This window comes from Mus musculus, chromosome 1 (assembly GCF_000001635.26).
Source record: "Mus musculus strain C57BL/6J chromosome 1, GRCm38.p6 C57BL/6J".
In the NCBI taxonomy this organism is placed as follows: domain Eukaryota; kingdom Metazoa; phylum Chordata; class Mammalia; order Rodentia; family Muridae; genus Mus; species Mus musculus.
The window spans coordinates 177,901,134-177,921,208 of record NC_000067.6 but is presented as its reverse complement, the minus strand read 5'-3'; the positions used below and the strand labels follow the sequence as shown (position 1 = coordinate 177,921,208).

Below are 20,075 nucleotides of genomic sequence, written 5' to 3'. Positions count from 1 at the left end.
GGAGCTAAAACCATCCAGTGGAAGAAAGACAGCATTTTCAACAATTGGTGCTGGCACAACTGGTTGTTATCGTGTAGAAAAATGCGAATCGATCCATACTTATCTCCTTGTACTAAGGTCAAATCTAAGTGGATCAAGGAACTTCACATAAAACCAGAGACACTGAAACTTATAGAGGAGAAAGTGGGGAAAAGCCTTGAAGATATGGGCACAGGGGAAAAATTCCTGAACAGAACAGCAATGGCCTGTGCTGTAAGATCGAGAATTGACAAATGGGACCTAATGAAACTCCAAAGTTTCTGCAAGGCAAAAGACACCGTCAATAAGAAAAAAAGACCACCAACAGATTGGGAAAGGATCTTTACTTATCCTAAATCAGATAGGGGACTAATATCCAACATATATAAAGAACTCAAGAAGGTGGACTTCAAAAAATCAAATAACCCCATTAAAAAATGGGGCTCAGAACTGAACAAAGAATTCTCACCTGAGGAATACCGAATGGCAGAGAAGCACCTGAAAAAATGTTCAACATCCTTAATCATCAGGGAAATGCAAATCAAAACAACCCTGAGATTCCACCTCACACCAGTCAGAATGGCTAAGATCAAAAATTCAGGTGACAGCAGATGCTGGCGTGGATGTGGAGAAAGAGGAACACTCCTCCATTGTTGGTGGGATTGCAGGCTTGTACAACCACTCTGGAAATCAGTCTGGCGGTTCGTCAGAAAACTGGATATAGTACTACCGGAGGATCCAGCAATACCTCTCCTGGGCATATATCCAGAAGATGCCCCAACTGGTAAGAAGGACACATGCTCCACTATGTTCATAGCAGCCTTATTTATAATAGCCAGAAGCTGGAAGGAACCCAGATGCCCCTCAAGAGAGGAATGGATACAGAAAATGTGGTACATCTACACAATGGAGTACTACTCAGCTATTAAAATGAATGAATTTATGAAATTCCTAGCCAAATGGATGGACCTGGAGGGCATCATCCTGAGTGAGGTAACACATTCACAAAGGAACTCACACAATATGTACTCACTGATAAGTGGATATTAGCCCCAAACCTAGGATATCCAAGATATAAGATACAATTTCCTAAACACATGAAACTCAAGAAAAATGAAGACTGAAGTGTGGACACTATGCCCCTCCTTAGAAGTGGGAACAAAACACCCTTGGAAGGAGGTATAGAGACAAAGTTTGGAGCTGAGATAAAAAGATGGACCATGTAGAGACTGCCATATCCGGGGATCCATCCCATAATCAGCTTCCAAATGCTGACACCATTGCATAAACTAGCAAGATTATGCTGAAAGGACCCTGATAAAGCTGTCTCTTGTCAGAGTATGCCTGGGCCTAGCAAACATAGAAGTGGATGCTCACAGTCGGCTATTGGATGGATCACATGGCCCCCAATGAAGGAGCTAGAGAAAGTACCCAAGAAGCTAAAGGGATCTGCAACCCTATAGGTGGAACAACATTATGAACTATCCAGTACCCCGGAGCTCTTGACTCTAGCTGCATATGTATCAAAAGATGGCCTAGGCGGCCATCACTGGAAAGAGAGGCCCATTGGACACGCAAACTTTATATGCTCCAGTACAGGGGAACGCCAGGGCCAAAAAAAAAAGGGGAGTGGGTGGGTAGGGGAGTGGGGGTGGGTGGCTATGGGGGACTTTTGGTATAGCATTGGAAATGTAAATGAGCTAAATACCTAATAAAAAATGGAAAAAAAAAAGAAAGAGCAATCTGCAAATTCATCTGGAATAACAAAAAACCTAGGATAGCAAAAACTCTTCTCAAGGATAAAAGAACCTCTGGTGGAATCACCATGCCCGACCTAGAGCTGTACTACAGAGCAATTGTGATAAAAACTGCATGGTACTGGTATAGTGACAGACAAGTAGACCAATGGAATAGAATTGAAGACCCAGAGATGAATCCACACACCTATGGTCACTTAATCTTTGACAAGGGAACTAAAACCATTCAGTGGAAAAAAGACAGCATTTTCAACAAATGGTGCTGGCATAACTGGTTGTTATCATGTAGAAGAATTCGAATCGATCCATACTTATCTCCTTGTACTAAGGTCAAATCTAAGTGGATCAAGGAACTTTACATAAAACCAGAGACACTGAAACTTATAGAGGAGAAAGTAGGGAAAAGCCTCGAAGATTTGGGTACAGGGGAAAAATTCCTGAATCGAACAGCAATGGCTTGTGCTGTAAGATTGAGAATCGATAAATGGGACCTCATAAAATTGCAAAGCTTCTGCAAAGCAAAAGACACCGTCAATAAGACAAAAAGACCACCAACAGATTGGGAAAGGATCTTTACATATCCCAAATCGGATAGGGGACCAATATCCAATATATGTAAAGAACTCAAGAAGGTGGGCTCCAGAAAATCGAATAACCCCATTAAAAAATGGGGCTCTGAGCTGAACAAAGAATTCTCACCTGAGGAATACCGAATGGCAGAAAAGTACCTGAAAAAATGTTCATCATCCTTAATCATCAGGGAAATGCAAATCAAAACAACCCTGAGATTCCACCTCACACCAGTCAGAATGGCTAAGATCAAAAATTCAGGTGACAGCAGATGCTGGCGAGGATGTGGAGAAAGAGGAACACTCCTCCATTGTTGGTGGGATTGCAGGCTTGTACAACCACTCTGGAAATCAGTCTGGCGGTTCCTCAGAAAATTGGACATAGTACTACCGGAGGATTCAGCAATACCTCTCCTGGGCATTTATCCAGAAGATGCCCCAACTGGTAAGAAGGACACATGCTCCACTATGTTCATAGCAGCCTTATTTATAATAGCCAGAAGCTGGAAGGAACCCAGATGCCCCTCAACAGATGAATGGATACAGAAAATATGGTACATCTACACAATGGAGTACTACTCAGCTATTAAAATGAATGAATTTATGAAATTCCTAGCCAAATGGATGGACCTGGAGGGCATCATCCTGAGTGAGGTAACACATTCACAAAGGAACTCACACAATATGTACTCACTGATAAGTGGATATTAGCCCCAAACCTAGGATTCCCAAGATATAAGGTACAATTTGCTAAACACATGAAACTCAAGAAGAATGAAGACTGAAGTGTGGACACTATGCCCCTCCTTAGAATTGGGAACAAAACACCCATGGAAGGAGTTACAAGACAAAGTTTGGAGCTGAGATGAAAGGATGGACCATGTAGAGACTGCCATATCCAGGGATCCACCCCATAATCAGCAACCAAACGCTGACACCATTGCATACCCTAGCAAGATTTTATTGAAAGGACCCAGATGTAGCTATCTCTTGTGAGACTATGCCGGGGCCTAGCAAACACAGAAGTGGATGCTCACAGTCAGCTAATGGATGGATCACAGGGCTCCCAATGGAGGAGCTAGAGAAAGAACCCAAGGAGCTAAAGGGATCTGCAACCCTATAGGTGGAACAACATTATGAACTAACCAGTACCCTGGAGCTCTTGACTCTAGCTGCATATGTAACAAAAGATGGCCTAGGCGGCCATCACTGGAAAGAGAGGCCCATTGGACAAGTAAACTTTGTATGCCCCAGTACAGGGGAACGCCAGGGCCAAAAAGGGGGAGTGGGTGGGTAGGGGAGTGGGGGTGGGTGGGTATGGGGGACTTTTGGTATAGCATTGGAAATGTAAATGAGCTAAATACCTAATAAAAAATGGAAAAAAATGAATTTATGAAATTCCTAGGCAAATGGATGTACCTGGAGGGTATCATCCTGAGTGAGGTAACCCAATCACAAAGGAACTCGCACAATATGTACTCACTGATAAGTGGATATTAGCCCAGAAACTTTGGATACACAAGATATAAGATACAATTTGTTAAACTCATGAAACTCAAGAAGAATGAAGACCAAAGTGTGGACACTTTGCCCCTTCCTAGAAATGGGAACAAAACACCCATGGAAGGAGTTACAGAGACAAAATTTGGAGCTGTGACGAAAGGACGGACCATCTAGTGATTGCCGTATCCAGGGATCCATCCCATAATCAGCTTCCAAACGCTGACACCATTGCATACACTAGCACGATTTTGCTGAAAGGACCCAGATATAGCTGTGTCTTGTGAGACTATGCTGGGGCCTAGCAAACACAGAAATGGATGCTCACAGTCAGCTAGTGGATGGGTCACACGGCCCCAATGTAAGAGCTAGAGAAAGTACCCAAGGAGCTAAGGGGAGCTGCAACCCTATAGGTGGAACAACAATATGAACTAACCAGTACCCCTGAGCTCTTGTCTTTAGCTGCATATGTATCAAAAGATGGCCTAATCAGCCATCACTGGAAAGAGAGGCCCTTTGGACTTACAAACTTTATATGCCCCAGTACAGGGAAACGCCAGGGCCAAAAAGGAGGAGTGGGAGGGTAGGGGATCGGGGGGGGGGGGTGAGTATGGGGGACTTTTGGGATAGCATTGGAAATGTAAACGAGGAAAATACCTAATAAAAAAAATAAATTAAAAAAAATATTTACAAAAGGCTAAAGGTAGAATCTCATCCCTAGCACTGTAACAGAATACCAGCTTTAGACACTCACCACTGCCCCATCTCCTGTAGATCCCACAGACTATCTCCTCCTAACCCCCCTTTACTCTCATCACTGCACATCAGCCTCTAACACTAGCAGGCATTTCCTTTGAGCACCTGAGCAGACCAGGAAAACAGGCAACACACAGCCCATCCCACTCTCCAAAACACCCAAAGAGGAGAAACCCAAAAACAAAACACCCACCCAACAGAGACAAACTCACACATCGTCATCTGGATCTATAATCACCGCAAACCCAGATGCCTAGATGCCAGCATAAGAACACAATCAATAGTAGCCAGGGCAATGTGTCCACCAGAGCTCAGTCATCCCACTAATGCAGGCCCTGAATATTCCAACATAGGTGAAGCACAAGAAAAAGACCTTAAAGCCAACTCCATGAGGATGGTAGAAGTCTTCAATGTGGAAATGAATAGACTGCTTAGAGAAATCCAGGAAAACACAAACAATTGGAGAAAAAGAATAAATCTTTTAATGAAAACCAAGAAAACACAAACAGTTGAAGTAAATGAATAAAACTGTTTAATACCTAAAGATGGAAGTAAAAGCAATAAAGAAAATATGACCTGAGAGAAATCTGGAAATGAAAAAATAAGAAATTTGAGCAGGAACTACAGATGCAAGCTTCACCAGTAAAATACAAGAGATGGAAAAATGAATCTCAATTATTGAAGATACGATAGAAGAAACGAATACATTGGTCAAAGAAAATGCTAAGTCTTTTAAAAGTTCTGACAAAAAAACATCCAGGAAATCTGGAACACTATGAAAAGACCAAACCTAAGATTAATAGGAATAAAGGAAAGAGAATAATCTCAGGTCAAATGCCTCAAAATTTTTTTGAACAAAATCATAGAAGAAAATTTTCTTAACCTAAAAAAGGAGATGCCAATAAAGGTACAAAAAGCCCACAGAAGGCCAAATAGATTAGACCAGAAAAGAAAGTTTTCTCCCCATATAATAATCAAAACATTAAACATACAGAACAAGGAAAGACCATTAAAAGCTACAAAGGAAAAAGGCTAAGTAACATATAAAAGTGCTCTTATTAAAATTATACCTGAGTTCTCAATGGAGACTTGTGCAAAAGCAAAAAGACCACAGAGCCCAGACTACTGTGCTTAGCCACAAAATTTCAATCACCATAGTCAGAGAAAATAAGACATTCTATAATAAAGCCAAATATAAACAATATGTATCTACAAATCCAGCCCTACAGAAGGTACTAGAAGGAAAATTCCAACCTAATCAAGGCTAACTACACCCATGAAAACACAGGAAACATTATTCTATAGTAGTAAAACCAAAATAAGGGAAGCACACACACACAGACAGACACCTCTATCACCTCCCCCATCCTCCTCCTCATCATCATCATCAAAAACAACAACAACAACATAACAGGAACCAACAATCACTGATCTTCCTAAATGTCAACCGTATTAATTCTCTAATATTAAGACACAGACTAAAAGAATGGATGGGAAACAGGATTCATCCTGCTGCTGCATCCAAGAAACATACGTCAGCATTGAGATAAAACCTTTTTTACTTTTTACCTCTGAGTAAAAGGTTGGAAAAAGATATTCCAAGCAAATGGACCTAAGAAGCAAGCTGATTTTATACCCAACAAAATATACTTCAAACCAAAATTAATCAAGAGTGAGAGGGAAGGACAGTACATACTCAAAGGAAACATCCACCAAGAGGACATCTCAACTCTTAACATCTGTGTCTCAATAACAAAGACATACACATGTATAAAAGAAAAGCTACAGCTTAAATCACATACTGTCTCTCACACACTGAGAGTTGGAGGTTTCAATACCCTACTCTCATTACTAGACAGGTCATCCAGACAAAAACTAAACAAAGAAATACTGGAGCTAACATATGTTATAAACGAAATGGACCTAACAGATATTTACAGAACATTTTAGCCAAACATAAAAGAATAGACCTTCTTCTAAGCAGCTCAGGGAACTTGATCCACCGTGACCTTATACTCAATCACAAAGCCAGTCTCAACAGGTATGGGGAAACTGAAATAACACCTTGCATCCTATCAGACAACCATGGCTTAAAGCTGGATTTCAGCAACAAGAGAAAGCTTACAAACTCATGGAACTGAAAAAACTAAATGTAAAATGGGTCAAGAGAGGAATAAACTAAAAACTTTCTAGGATGCAATGAAAAGGAATATTCATCATACCCAAACTCATGGGACACAATCAATGTGGTGCCAAAGGGAAAGTTCTTAGCACTAAGTACCTACAACAAACAAACAAACAAACAAACAAGAGATGACACACCATGGCTAGCAACTTAACAGCATATCAGAAAGCTCTAGAACCAAAAAATAGGCTCACTAAAGAGGAGTAGATGGCAGGAAATCATCAATCTGAGGGGTGAAATCATTTAAAAAAAAAGAAACAAAGAAAAAATACAAAGAAATAAAACAAAATGTAACCTCAATTTTGCATCAGAATATAAAGATATCTACCAATGTAAGATTATGGATATAAAATGCTTTTTGTTGTTTTTTTGTTTTGTTTGTTTGTTTTAATGTAGATTCGAGCTCTCTAACCTTTCTCTCTGACTCTTTTTTGTTCCTGACCCTTTCTCCCCCCTCCCTCTCTACTTTCTCTTTCTCTCCATGTGTTCCTGGCTGGTATCCCTTCTTCCCTTCTTCTCTCTCTGTGTCTCTTTATCTGCCTCTAATTTTTTCTCAACTGCCCTTCCCCTTCCCCTGAAATAAACTCTATTCTAGTCTTTAAAACAAGAGTGGATTCAATAATCTACTCTTACTTTTCTAACATCTTATACTATTTCTATACCCCTCTTTTCATTTCAATCCCCCTTCTCTTACCTATGAAAGAAAGAAGGACAGAGAAGAGGAAAGGAAAGATAGAAATCCTCTGAGTCTAAGCTCCATAGTTAGTTTTCTCCCTGTCCAAAACCATAATTATTTGTAATCATGCCCTAAAATAACAACATATATCTATAACTCATAAAATGACCAAAACCATTGACCCCAACTTAATGACCAGGACCATGGTCTTCTTATAATGGCTTCTTGCTGAATTGAGGCAAAGAATTTCTGTTTGGGGGCCCAAAAGGAAATTAGAAAAATGGTTAAGTCCAAAGAAAGCTAGCTGGCATCATTTGTTATATAGTATCTATGTGTTAAGACAGTTCAGGGCTTAATTGAAGTCTGGACTGGAACAGTCTGAAAGGATGGATGAACCAAGGCTTTCTGGGAACAGCAGTCCTCTCTGAAGCTAGTCTAGAAACAAGTATCTGGAAAGAGCATCAGTCTGAGGCAGGATCCATCAGGGAGCTGAAACAGCAGGTTTGTGCATTTCGGCATCCTCAAGGGTAAATCCTGTCAGGGCTGCCCTTCTGGCCTTTCATCCTGTAATATATAAATCTTACTAGCAATATATATATATACTTCTATGAAGACATGTGTTCAGGCTGCACAGATCAATTAAACATGTTTTTCTGTTGTTGTTCCTTGTTTGAGCAGGTGAAAGGCAACTGTCTTTCTTTAGAAGTTAGTTTGACCATGTAACCAAGCTATGGTATAAATCTCCATTCATGCCATCTGAATGGAGGGTGGTATGTAATAACACGTCATTAGAATTCTGTAGCCACCAAGATTTATTGGCCATGTGAGCTGGGGTTTGGCTGGAGACATAGATAAACCTCAGTCAGTTTCAGAGTTGTTTCAATAGAGGCTTTAGTAATATACATTAACAGTGCATTGGGTCCTTTTGATTTTCTCCTGTTTGCAGCCCAGGGATACTCCCACTGAATAAGGATCAAATCTGATCCTTATTACTTTGGAAGGAGTCCAAAGCCTTTTCTTCTTTCCTTTTAACACAAATATACAACCTCTCTCCCAAAATAGCATGCCTTTAATCCAGCAACCCAAACACATCAAAAGTATAGATTGATTCAATCTAGCAGTCCAATTTTATTTAGGCTTCCTCTATTTTGACTTCTCTCATAGAGGATTTGTAATATCATAACCACTGAATGTCTAACCACCTCCATTTTCATAATTAAAACAATTATTATTGTTATTTATTGAGACAGGGTTTCTCTGTATATCTCAGGCTGGCTTTGACCTATTCTGTAGATTAGACTGGTCTTGAGTTCATAAGCAGTCTATCTGTCCCTGACTTTATCTCCCACATACTGAGATCAAAGGCCTGGATTTATTTATTTATCTAAGTGTGCTTGAAAATATTTATATCAATTCCTGTTTCCTTCTCTCATTTTTGGAGATTAATATCTCTGTGGCTAAATATCATGCATTCCCCTTTCTCTCTATATATATATAAATTAATTTAATATTCTTCTGTATAACCAACTTTATTTCACTTCCCTTTCATTTATTGTATAATGTACTAGGTTGTGCTGTAATCAGTTTCCCCCTGGAAGCTCACGTTTATAGAGACTAGTTAGGGTGACATCCACTTTTAAGTCAGCTACCATGAGCTGCCATCAGTTCTCCCAGGGAGCTCCACATTCCAAGGAGACAGGTTGGCTTCTCAGAGTAGCTTGAGATTCTTCCCCATGTTAGCTCTTATGAGCATAGCTTTTTCTTTCTGTTGCATAAAAGCAAAACAATTTGCCCCAACCTCAATTCTGCATCTTCACATTGTCCAGCACAATATACCTTTTCCAGGGCACAATTTTAGCAACATAAAAACCATAATTTTTCAAGTTGAAATTATAAACATATCTTATGTGGATAAATATACCTAGATTCCCCTTTCTCTTTATATAAATTTAAGATCAATGTGTTTTATTTTTAAAATTACTAAGGACATAACTAATCATTGTTAAGCAAACCCTTTATATTATTTATAAGAAGAAAATAAGTCATTTTGATTCCCAGAGTATTGTTTTGAAGCAGCTATATCTATCAGCAGAGGGTTCTACCGTGACTTTTCATGTAGACAAGGCTGGTCCATATTTCAGAGATCAGCTTGCTTTTGTCTTCTAGATCTGTCATTTTTTTTAGCTCAGACATTGTGTTGTGCCTACAAGACTAACCTGACATCCTCCTCCTAGGCTAAGAGCTGCACTTTAGCAGCTGGGCTGAGTAGCCTGGGGAGGGGGGTGGTTTGACTGGCACTTCATTCCCTGTTGTAGCTCAAGGGCTCTGCCACCTGACATGCTGTCAGATTTGGGAGGGTCCATCTGTGTTTTAGTTTTTGCTGTGAATCCCTGGAATCATGTTTGCAAACCACGTTTGCATTTTAGCTTGTTCTGGACCCTGCATGGCTTGGGGGAAACGCAATATTGCTGAGGAACTATTCCACACCCCTCCCCCACAACTCCCACCCATTCCTAGCGTGAAAGGGACAGCATGTGTTTTTTGTTTTGGGGTGTGTGTGTGTGTGTGTGTGTGTGTGTGAGTGTGTTTATGTGGGAATCTGAAATCAATTTTGTTAAAAGTGAGTTCTTGCCCCACAGTGGGCACCAGTATGATGTAGAAAATATTTAATCTCATTCAGGGGTTTCTATCCTACCTTGATAATTCAGTTCCCATAACTTTTATTGTTATAATAACCCTTAATCAGCACTAGACCTGGGCAGATATCTACACTCTATGTTATTATAATCTATTTGCCCATCAATAAGCACGTTATAATTTGTCATATTCCACCTGGGCAGCTCCTATCTCTAATTGATTACCACTCACAGCCATGTTTTCATGACTCACCTACCCCATGGCAGCTTCCTCCTGTTTCTACTTTCTCTCTCCTCCTCGGGTTCTCCTCAGACCCCAAAGCCAGCAACTGCAAAACCTGTGTCTTAGTCAAGGTTTAACTGCTGTTAAGAGACACCATGACCAAGGCAACTCTCATAACGGACAATATTTAATTGGGGCTGGCTTACAGGTTCAGAGGTTCAGTTGCCATCATCAAAGTGTGAGCTAGCAGCTTCCAGGCAAGCATGGCACAGGAGAAGCTGAGAGTTCTACATCTTCATCCAAAGGAAGCCAGGAGCAAACTAAGCATCCTTAACCAGGTACGGCAAGGGTCTCCAAGCCCACATCCACAGTGACATACTTCATCCAGTAAGGCTACACCCACTGAAAAAAGGCCACACCTCCTAAAACTGGGACTCCCTGGCCCAGGCATATTCAAACCACCACATTCAGCTCCCTGGCCCCTATAGGTTTGTTCAAATACCTGAGTTTATGGGGGCCATTCCTATCCATAGTACAATGCAACATATATTTAGTCCAACTTCAAAAGTACTCATTGTCTATAGCAGTCTCAACAATGTTAAAAGTTCAGTCTCTTTTGAGATTCATTCAGTTACCTAACTGTAATGGCCTATAAAATAAAAATTAAAAGGCAGACCACATACCTTCAACATACAAGGCTATACACTACCACCCCAAAATGTCAAAGTAAGGAAATACTAGAACAAACAAGACCAAAACCAGCTGGGCAAACTGCAAACTCTGTATCTCCGTGTTTAATGTCAAAGTACTCTTCAGATCTCCAACTCCATTCATCTTTGGTGACAACAACAAACTGCTTTGTCGTGACTTGTTTCTACTCTTTGTTGCAGGTATCTCATGGCTGTGGCATCTCCAATACCTTGTGGTCTCCAAGGCAACTTCAACTTCACAGCTACTTGTTCCATTGTCTGAGATCCACACATGATGTGGGCTCCTCCAACAGGCTTTGTGTCACTTCTCCAGCTCTGTCCTCTCTAGTACCCTAGGCTCTGGTTGATTCCAAACCACTAGTGATGCTCTTCTTGATTATCCCATGGTATTAGCATCTCCAACACACTGGAGTCTTCTGATGCAACAAAGTTTCACCAAAGGGCCCTCATAGAGTCCCTTCATGGTGTCAATGCTCAACTTCTTTGCATGACCTCTTCAGTCCTGAGCTTTCAGCTGCACCTTCACCAGAGTTCTTACCTGGTCTCTCACAGTACCAAGTCTCTGAGCTGCTCTCCATGACCCCTTCATGCCTTCATAATCAATATCATCTGAGTTATTTTTACATGTTACCTCATACAGCTACAGCATAATTTACAACCTTGGTTATCTCTGGAACATAGCTTCTTTGTTCTCTCAGAAAACACTTCCCAGAATATTTCACCTCAGTGATCTTCATCGCTGCTAATCTCTTAGCTCTAGTTAACCATCCTCAGTTGTCTCAGTAGTCCCTTCTATTCTTGAGTCTCAAGCCAGAGCCACATGGCCAATGCTGCCAAGTTCTGCTGCTTGCTGGAGCGGGAACTTGGTCCCCTTGTTCTATTCCATCCTTCATTGCCTAAGCTTGGCTGACCAGGAACTTGCTCTGTAACTGACCTTGAACTTAAAGCCTCATGCCTCTTTCTGTCTCCTGAGTTCTAAGATTAAAAATGTGTACCACCACACCTGGACCTAAGCTTTTCCTGCTTGCTCCACACCAGGCTGGCCTTGAACAAAGAGATCTGCTTGCTTCTGTCTCCTGGAATTAAAGGTGTGCATCACTATGCCTAGGCCTAAGCTTTTCATGGCCACTATTCCTCTAGAATTAAATCAAAAGCCTGTGTTTCCCAGCTTCTAACCTAAAGATCTGGATCACAGTTGTGTTCTCCATTTCTGAACTGTACTTCATTTCTAATTAAAAGTGTAAATGAAAACAATAACCAAATCCCTTGTTCCATTTCAAAAGTGTAAGCACTAAGCTTAGCAGAGTGAGATCTTGCACTAGATTACTACTCCCCATATCTGCTTATCTCCTTGAATACATGATTCAGCTTCATTCTACTTCCTGGTGTCCATGTAATTTCTACTTTTTCTTTCTCAGGTTGCTCTTTTTCATTAAAATGCTCTTCATAAGAATGAACTTTAGCAACTACCCAACAGAATTTATACCCAGCTATTTTGAGACTTCCATTGTCAAAGCAATTAATCTAACTATCTCTTCACCTAAGCCTTAGGCAGTTTCTTCAGACAATGGAAAAAGCAGATATATTATTAACCAAAATATCAAAAAACAAAACAAAAACCAACCAACCAACCTAATACAGTTTCTAGACCACATACTAAAACCTCTTGGGTCAGGTCTGCACAGTTCACATTGTCCTAAGCACCAATGTCTTCCATATTTCTACTACGGTGGTCCATTAAGCCCCACCTAAATCATTCTACTTCCCAAATCCAAAGTCCCCAAATCCACATTCCTCCAAACAAAAGCATCTTCAGCCCTGCCATGTTAATACCTCAGTCCCTGGTACCAACTGCTGTCTTAGTGTTTTACTGCTGTAAAGAGACACCACACCAAGGCAACTCTAAGGACAACATTTAATTGGGTCTGGCTTACAGGTTTGGAGGTTCAGTCCATTATCATCAAGGTGAGAGCGTTGCAGCTTTCAGACAGACATGGCACAGGAGCTATGAGTTCTACATTTACATCCAAGGTAAGCCAGGAACAGACTCTGCATCATTAGGCAGCTAGAAGGAGGGTCTCCAAGTTCACCCTCACAGTGACATGCTTTTATCAACAAGGTCGCTCCTCCTAATAGTGCCACTTCTTGGCCCAAGCATATTCACACCACTACACTTTACCTACCTCAATTCTTCCCAGTTATGGGCTGTAGGAATCTTTATTCACCAATCAGGGATGAGTTGCTAGGCAAGGTCACATAATGTTACTTGGGTTTATATGTTGATTCTCTTGTTCCTGGGGGAAACCAGGCCCTGGGCGCTACTATGTAGCATTGAAGACATAGCAAAAGGCCAAACCTCAACAGAGTAAGCCCCAACAAATAGAAGTTGTAATATACTTACCCTCGAACCATAATGTATTTACTTGAATCGCAGCCAACATCGATTTCAAACACCTAAAAATGAAATAATTTTACAAAGTGAACTCAGCAGTTTTGACTTTGAATGATATAAGCTAGAGGTCAAACCAAAGATGGTTATAGTTCAGGTTAGAAACACAGACTGAATTTCTTCCCTTATCAGAAAGGCTTCTTACCAGGAGTGTTCCAGATTTTATAATATTTGCATATATCTAATGAGATATCTTAGGGCTGAGCCCCAGGGGATCCTGTCTTCTACCTCTACTGCTGCACCCCTATCTACTCCATGGTTGCAGCCTGCATGGTCGACTCTGTCAGCAGGCATCTATCATGTGCTTAATTCAAGTGGCAACTTGTCAGGGAATTGAATGTCCTTGCATGTATCAGTTTTTCTTTCTTTGCTCCTTCTGGTTTCCCTAGCCCTCGTGTATAATCAGAGGACTAACAGGTCATCTCCTGATAGGCTGCATACAGGGCCTATGGTATTTGTTTTAAACGCCCTAACCTCACATGTGTGATATCCTACTGTTTCCTTGCACAGGCTGTGATTACAGGAAACCCTGTGTCCCTGCATCCCCAGCATATGTATTTATTTGTTTAAAGACAATGAACTACCTATGGATTGGGTAGCCTAGCAGCCAGCATAGTGTCTGCTCTACTGTGAGAGGTGACACTCTGGAGTGCGATGAGAAAGTGACAATGAAATCATGCAAACACCCTATGTGGAAAAGGGCAACATTCAAAGAACCAAAAGAAACTCTGCTGGACGAGAGACGCCACCTCAACATGTAAGGTGGAACACATTGAGGAAGGCACCTGACATCAACTTTGGTCCTCCATAGTTATGATCATACAAACACATGTGCCTAAATACATTTATACATGCACATATACCATGCATATACACACATGTAAACAATCTATTGCAATCTGATGGGATGTGTGTGTTTGTGTGTGTGTGTGTGTATGTGTGGGTGTGTGTATTTCAATGTATACATACTCTCCACCCCCCTTTTTTTGGATATAGGGCCTTGTTACACTGTTAAGGTTGTCCCTGAACTCTGGACTCAGTTAATCATCCTGTTTTCTGCCTCACCATGATTTGATAAATAGATTGTATTTGCCCCCCAAATCCCTCCATTGTTGAAGAGATCCATTGTTTTTCCACAAAGGACATGACAGAGTTATGATTGTGCTCTGAAAATAAGAGAACTTTTTGCTTTTTCAACTAGACACATTAGATTTACAGTTCAAATATTAACTTCATCAAATCTCTGGCATTAAGGAAAGAACTCTTGGCCAACACTTTACTCTGCTGTCAATGTTTAGAAATATATTGCCTAAAAATTATACACAGTTTCTGTAGGTAAAATAATGATGGTGTCAGCCTTAAAAGAAAGCTTAAGAGGACAGGACTGAGGGCTGGAGAGGTTGCTCAGTGGTTAAGAACACTGAGGTCCTGCATCAATTCCCAGCCACCACATGTGAGCCACCAGCTCACAACCATCTGTAATGAGATCTGATGCTCTCTTCTGGTGTTTCTGAAGACAGCTACAGCTTACACATAAACAAAATAAATAATTCTTAAAAAAAAAAGACAGGGTTGAAAATATAGCAGATTACAAATAAAAAAAATTCGTTGAAGAATTGAGTTGGAATTTTGATGGGTATTGCATTGAATCTGTAGATTGCTTTTGGCAAGATAGCCATTTTTACAATGTTGATCCTGCCAATCCATGAGCATGGAAGATCTTTCCATCTTCTGAGCTCTTCTTTAATTTCTTTCTTCAGAGACTTGAAGTTCTTATCATACAGATCTTTCACTTCCTTAGTTAGAGTCACACCAAGGTATTTTATATTATTTGTGACTATTGAGAAGGGTGTTGTTTCCCTAATTTCTTTCTCAGCCTGTTTATTCTTTGTGTAGAGAAAGGCCATTGACTTGTTTGAGTTAATTTTATATCCAGCTACTTCACTGAAGCTGTTTATCAGGCTTAGGAGTTCTCTGGTGGAATTTTTAGGGTCACTTATATATACTATCATATCATCTGCAAAAAGTGATATTTTGACTTCTTCTTTTCCAACTTGTATCCCCTTAAGGAGCTAGAGAAAATACCCAAGGAGCTAAAGGGATCTACAACCCTATAGGTGGAACAACATTATGAACTAACCAGTACCCCGGAGCTCTTGACTCTAGCTGCATATGTATCAAAAGATGGCCTAGTCGGCCATCACTAGAAGAGAGGCCCATTGGACTTGCAAACTTTATATGCCCCAGTACAGGGGAATGCCAGGGCCAAAAAGTGGGAGTGGGAAATGAGGAAAATACCTAATTTGAAAGAGAAAGAAAGAAAGAAAGGAAGGAAGAAAGAAAGAAAGAAAGAAAGAAAGAAAGAAAGAAAGAAAGAAAGAAAGAAAGAAAGAAAGAAAGAAAGAAAGAAAGAAAGAAAGAGGCGGTTCCTCAGAAAATTGGACATAGTACTACCGGAGGATCCAGCAATACCTCTCCTGGGCATATATCCAGAAGAAGCCCCAACTGGTAAGAAGGACACATGCTCCACTATGTTCATAGCAGCCTTATTTATAATAGCCAGAAACTGGAAAGAACCCAGATGCCCCTCAACAGAGGAATGGATACAGAAAATGTGGTACATCTACACAATGGAGTACTACTCAGCTATTAAAAAGAATGAATTTATGAAATTCCTAGCCAAATGGATGGACCTGGAGAGCATCATCCTGAGTGAGGTAACACAATCACAAAGGAACTCACACAATATGTACTCACTGATAAGTGGATACTAGCCCAAAACCTAGGATACCCACGATATAAGATACAATTTCCTAAACACATGAAACTCAAGAAAAATGAAGACTGAAGTGTGGACACTATGCCCCTCCTTAGAAGTGGGAACAAAACACCCATGGAAGGAGTTACAGAAACAAAGTATGGAGCTGAGATGAAAGGATGGACCATGTAGAGACTGCCATATCCAGGGATCCACCCCATAATCAGCTTCCAAATGCTGACACCATTGCATACACTAGCAAGATTTTACTGAAAGGACCCAGATGTAGCTGTCTCTTGTGAGACTATGCCGGGGCCTAGCAAACACAGAAGTGGATGCTCACAGTCAGCTAATGGATGGATCACAGGGCTCCCAATGGAGGAGCTAGAGAAAGTACCCAAGGAGCTAAAGGGATCTTCAACCCTATAGGTGGAACAACATTATGAACTAACCAGTACCCCTGAGCTCTTGACTCTAGCTGCATATGTATCAAAAGATGGCCTAGTCGGCCATCACTGGAAAGAGAGGCCCATTGGACACGCAGACTTTGTGTGCCCCGGTACAGGGGAACTCCAGGGCCAAAGGGGGGGAGTGGGTGGGTAGGGGAGTGGGGGTGGGTGGGTAAGGGGGACTTTTGGTATAGCATTGGAAATGTAAATGAGCTAAATACCTAATAAAAAATGAAAAAAAAAAAAGAACAAAGAAAAAAAAAAAAAGAAAGAAAGAAAGAAAGAAAGAGAAAAAGACCCACCAGATGACAGCTTTCAACTTTGCAGAACAGTCCATGTTTTTGTCAGGCACCTGGTACTCTCTCCCTTGCCTCATAAAACCCTCTTGTCTGAGGGGAGACACAAGGGGAGCTCCTGGGTTTCATTTGTTAAACATCTGAGATGCAGTTTATGTTCTCACAAAACTGACTTGCATCCCTTATTAACTACAATCACTCCATTTTTCCCCCCTGGGAACTACGTTCAGAAGCATGGCCCTGCCCTTGATGTTTATTAAGCAGTCCAGATGACCATAAAAGGGCAGCTCAATTTCTCAACATTGTCTTGGTCAGGACAAATGGTGTTTGTCCTATAATGATTTCACTTGTCATACCCTGTTGTCATCCTGGTCTTTGTTGTCAAAATCACAATCAATGACCTCAGCTAGGATTAGAATCTGAGTTGTCTTGAAGATGGACTTGGAAAAGGAGCTGAAATGAGAGGAAGCTTGCAAAAGCCTGTTTTCTAAGAAACAGCTGCTGGCTGGGCACCTGGCCTTCTGGACAGGCTTGGGACAGTCCCACCCAGAGCTAAAGGGAAACCGTTTCTCCTCAGTTCAGGGACAGGGCAGGATTGTTCCTTGTTGAGGTTTGGTCTGTTGTCATGTACCGTAAGGCTAAATGTGGGTCCCCAAGGCCTAACTGCCCCAGAGACAAGTGAGTCTGTACCTAGCAGAAAACTCTGTTACCTTGCTCCCAACTTATTTATGATTGGTAAATAAAGATGCCTCCACCCTATAGCTAGACAGAATTGAGATAGGCGGGGCTTGGTAATCCCAGGACTGGGGTTTGAGGAGACCATGAGCAGAGAAGAAGGTGGCGAAAGGAGAAAGACACTGGAGGGTTAGGAGTCAAGAAAGCATGGCCAAGAGTGCTGGGCAACTGGAGTTGAAAACAGCCCAGATGAAACATAGTAAGTAACTCCGGGTCATTAGTAGGAAACAGATTTTAATAGAATAGAGGTAGATATCGGCCCAGCCTCAGGGCTTATAAGGGCTTATTATAAATGTAAAGATTGTGTGTGTCTAAATGATTGAAGGCAGGGCAGGAGCCCCAGATTGTGATTAAATATTTACTACAACAATTCCTTCATCCTCAGGTTAGGTTGAGGGTCAGCAAATGTTTAATTTATGTATCTGTGTTTCTGCCTGCTTGAATGTGTGTGTACCACATGTATCCAAGTGTTCACAGAGGCCGGAAGAAGATGTGGGATTCCCTGGAGCTAGAGTAGCAAACAGTTAGCCAGCCAATAGGGGTGCTCTGAACTGAACCCTGAGAACTGAGATTATACTACTGAGCATTCCCTCAGCAGCAGGCCCAGCAAACTCACATGGAACAATGGATCCCACATGGGAATTCCAATGGCCTTTGTCACTGACATGCTGATGGATGACATATTAGAGTTGTCATCCCCTCATGAGGCAATTCTTCTCCCAAAGAAATAGCAGGGACTTCTGGGGGCTGGGTTACACTACTGCATGTTCAGCTCTTGGTGAAAGGTTGAAAGGTGACATGATGCCTTGTTGGAAATGACAGTTCTCTATGCTGCAGGCAATCAAGCAACAAAGTGACAAAGATGCAAGTTCCAATTCAAATGGCTCAATCCAGCCCATTTGGCCTGGCAGTTTTAGGAAGAGCCTGACATCACTGGATGGAGAAGAACAGAGCTGGTACTGTCTGTCTCTGGACTATTTTCCCAGAAGGCTGATGGCTTGCTTATTCCTAAGCATGGCTCGAGAGTGCAAATAAAAGGAACCTGTGCTTGAGAGCATATTCTATACTTGGTAAACAGGATTTGACTTCCATAGCTAATAAGATAACCTGTGCTTTCTACAGCACCATGTTTCCCTGTTGCTTAGCAGGGATTTGCACTGGATTTCAGAGATAGGCTACCATACACTGCAGTGGGCCCAGGAGATTAGGTTTGAAACAGGTCTGCCTTGGAAAAGAGAGAAAGAGAAACTTCCCCTCCCCCAGGTCTTACTAGATAATGATTCTATGGCAGGCACTGGTTTTTTGTTTTTTGTTTGTTTGGTTTTTTTTTGCATACTTTTCATAAATAACCCCACTTATTACTCCAGCAACTCAAAAAGAACATGTTTCCTTTTACAACAGGGCCAAAACAGGCCTCACAGGGCTTAAAGAAGCCAGTGAATGAATGGAGTAATTGAGACCTGAAGTTAGGTGAGGGAGGTCTGTTGGGTAAAGCTGTACTGGACAGGGTCAGGCAAAGAGGAAGCTATGACACATTCATGGATTGAGAGGGACAGGAGAAATCCCCAATTCCAGAAGATAGCTGCAAAGGTCACAGACAAACCTCTGAAAGCAGAAAATGCAGACTCAGGCTAGGGTGCAGTTTCGTGCTTCAGCTGCAGGATGCAGTTAGTGAGTAGGGGTGAGGAGGTGGGAGTGGGGTATGCAGCTAACACAGCTTCTAGGGAGTCTGTACTGACAGGGTTTAGGATAGGTCACGTTTTCCCAGTTAAAAGCTCTCAAGTGGAAACTTAAGTGTTCTTTTCAAAGTTCATTGGATGGTGTTTTGCTGGGGCAAACACATGAAGGAATGTGAAAGGCTAAGGTAGACATGTGAAGGAATGTTTCACTGAAGCAGATACAGGAGAGAGGATGTTCTGCAAAAGCAAGCACACTAAAGGATACATGATGAAAGGTTCTGTTCTCTGCTAAGGACACACATGTATTGGTCTGCCTTACACTGCAGAGTTGAACTGCCTTTGTTGGGACACCACAGAGAAATGCACCAAAAAGCTTCTGGTGGTGTGCTGCAATTGGATGCACGTGCTGAGGCAAGATCCATGCTGAGACAAGGCCTAAGCTGAGGCAAGACAAGTGGAGGACACAAGATGCTTGGAGGGTACAAATATTACTCCATGACATGATGGAGTCAGAGCTTGGCTCCATGGTATAGCTAGCTATGTAAACACGTATGGGCCTCTTCCCTGAGAGGCACAGACTAGAATTACCCCTGGTGTTCCTGTTGGTTTCTCCTGCTGACACGAGCCATAGCTGAGACCTAGCTATGTCTGCTATGTTGTGTCACCACTGTTGCTAATC

At 41.5% G+C, this 20,075-nt stretch overlaps 1 protein-coding gene across 7 annotated transcripts in view; it reads right to left on the bottom strand.

Annotated features, from left to right (window-relative positions):
- Catspere1 (cation channel sperm associated auxiliary subunit epsilon 1) overlaps positions 1-20,075 on the bottom strand; it is a 153,835-nt gene that overhangs the window by 41,045 nt on the left and 92,715 nt on the right. For 6 of the 7 annotated variants that reach the window (XR_001779559.1, XM_017314031.2, NM_001368823.1 and 3 more), the window contains one exon: positions 13,432-13,484. Coding sequence is in view for 5 of the 7 variants with exons in the window: in XM_017314031.2 (XP_017169520.1) it covers positions 13,432-13,484 (53 nt within the window). In the remaining 2 variants the exon portion in view is untranslated. Of the gene's footprint in view, positions 1-13,431; positions 13,485-20,075 lie in introns of those variants that run through there. The other variant, XR_001779564.1, reaches the window with a different exon arrangement.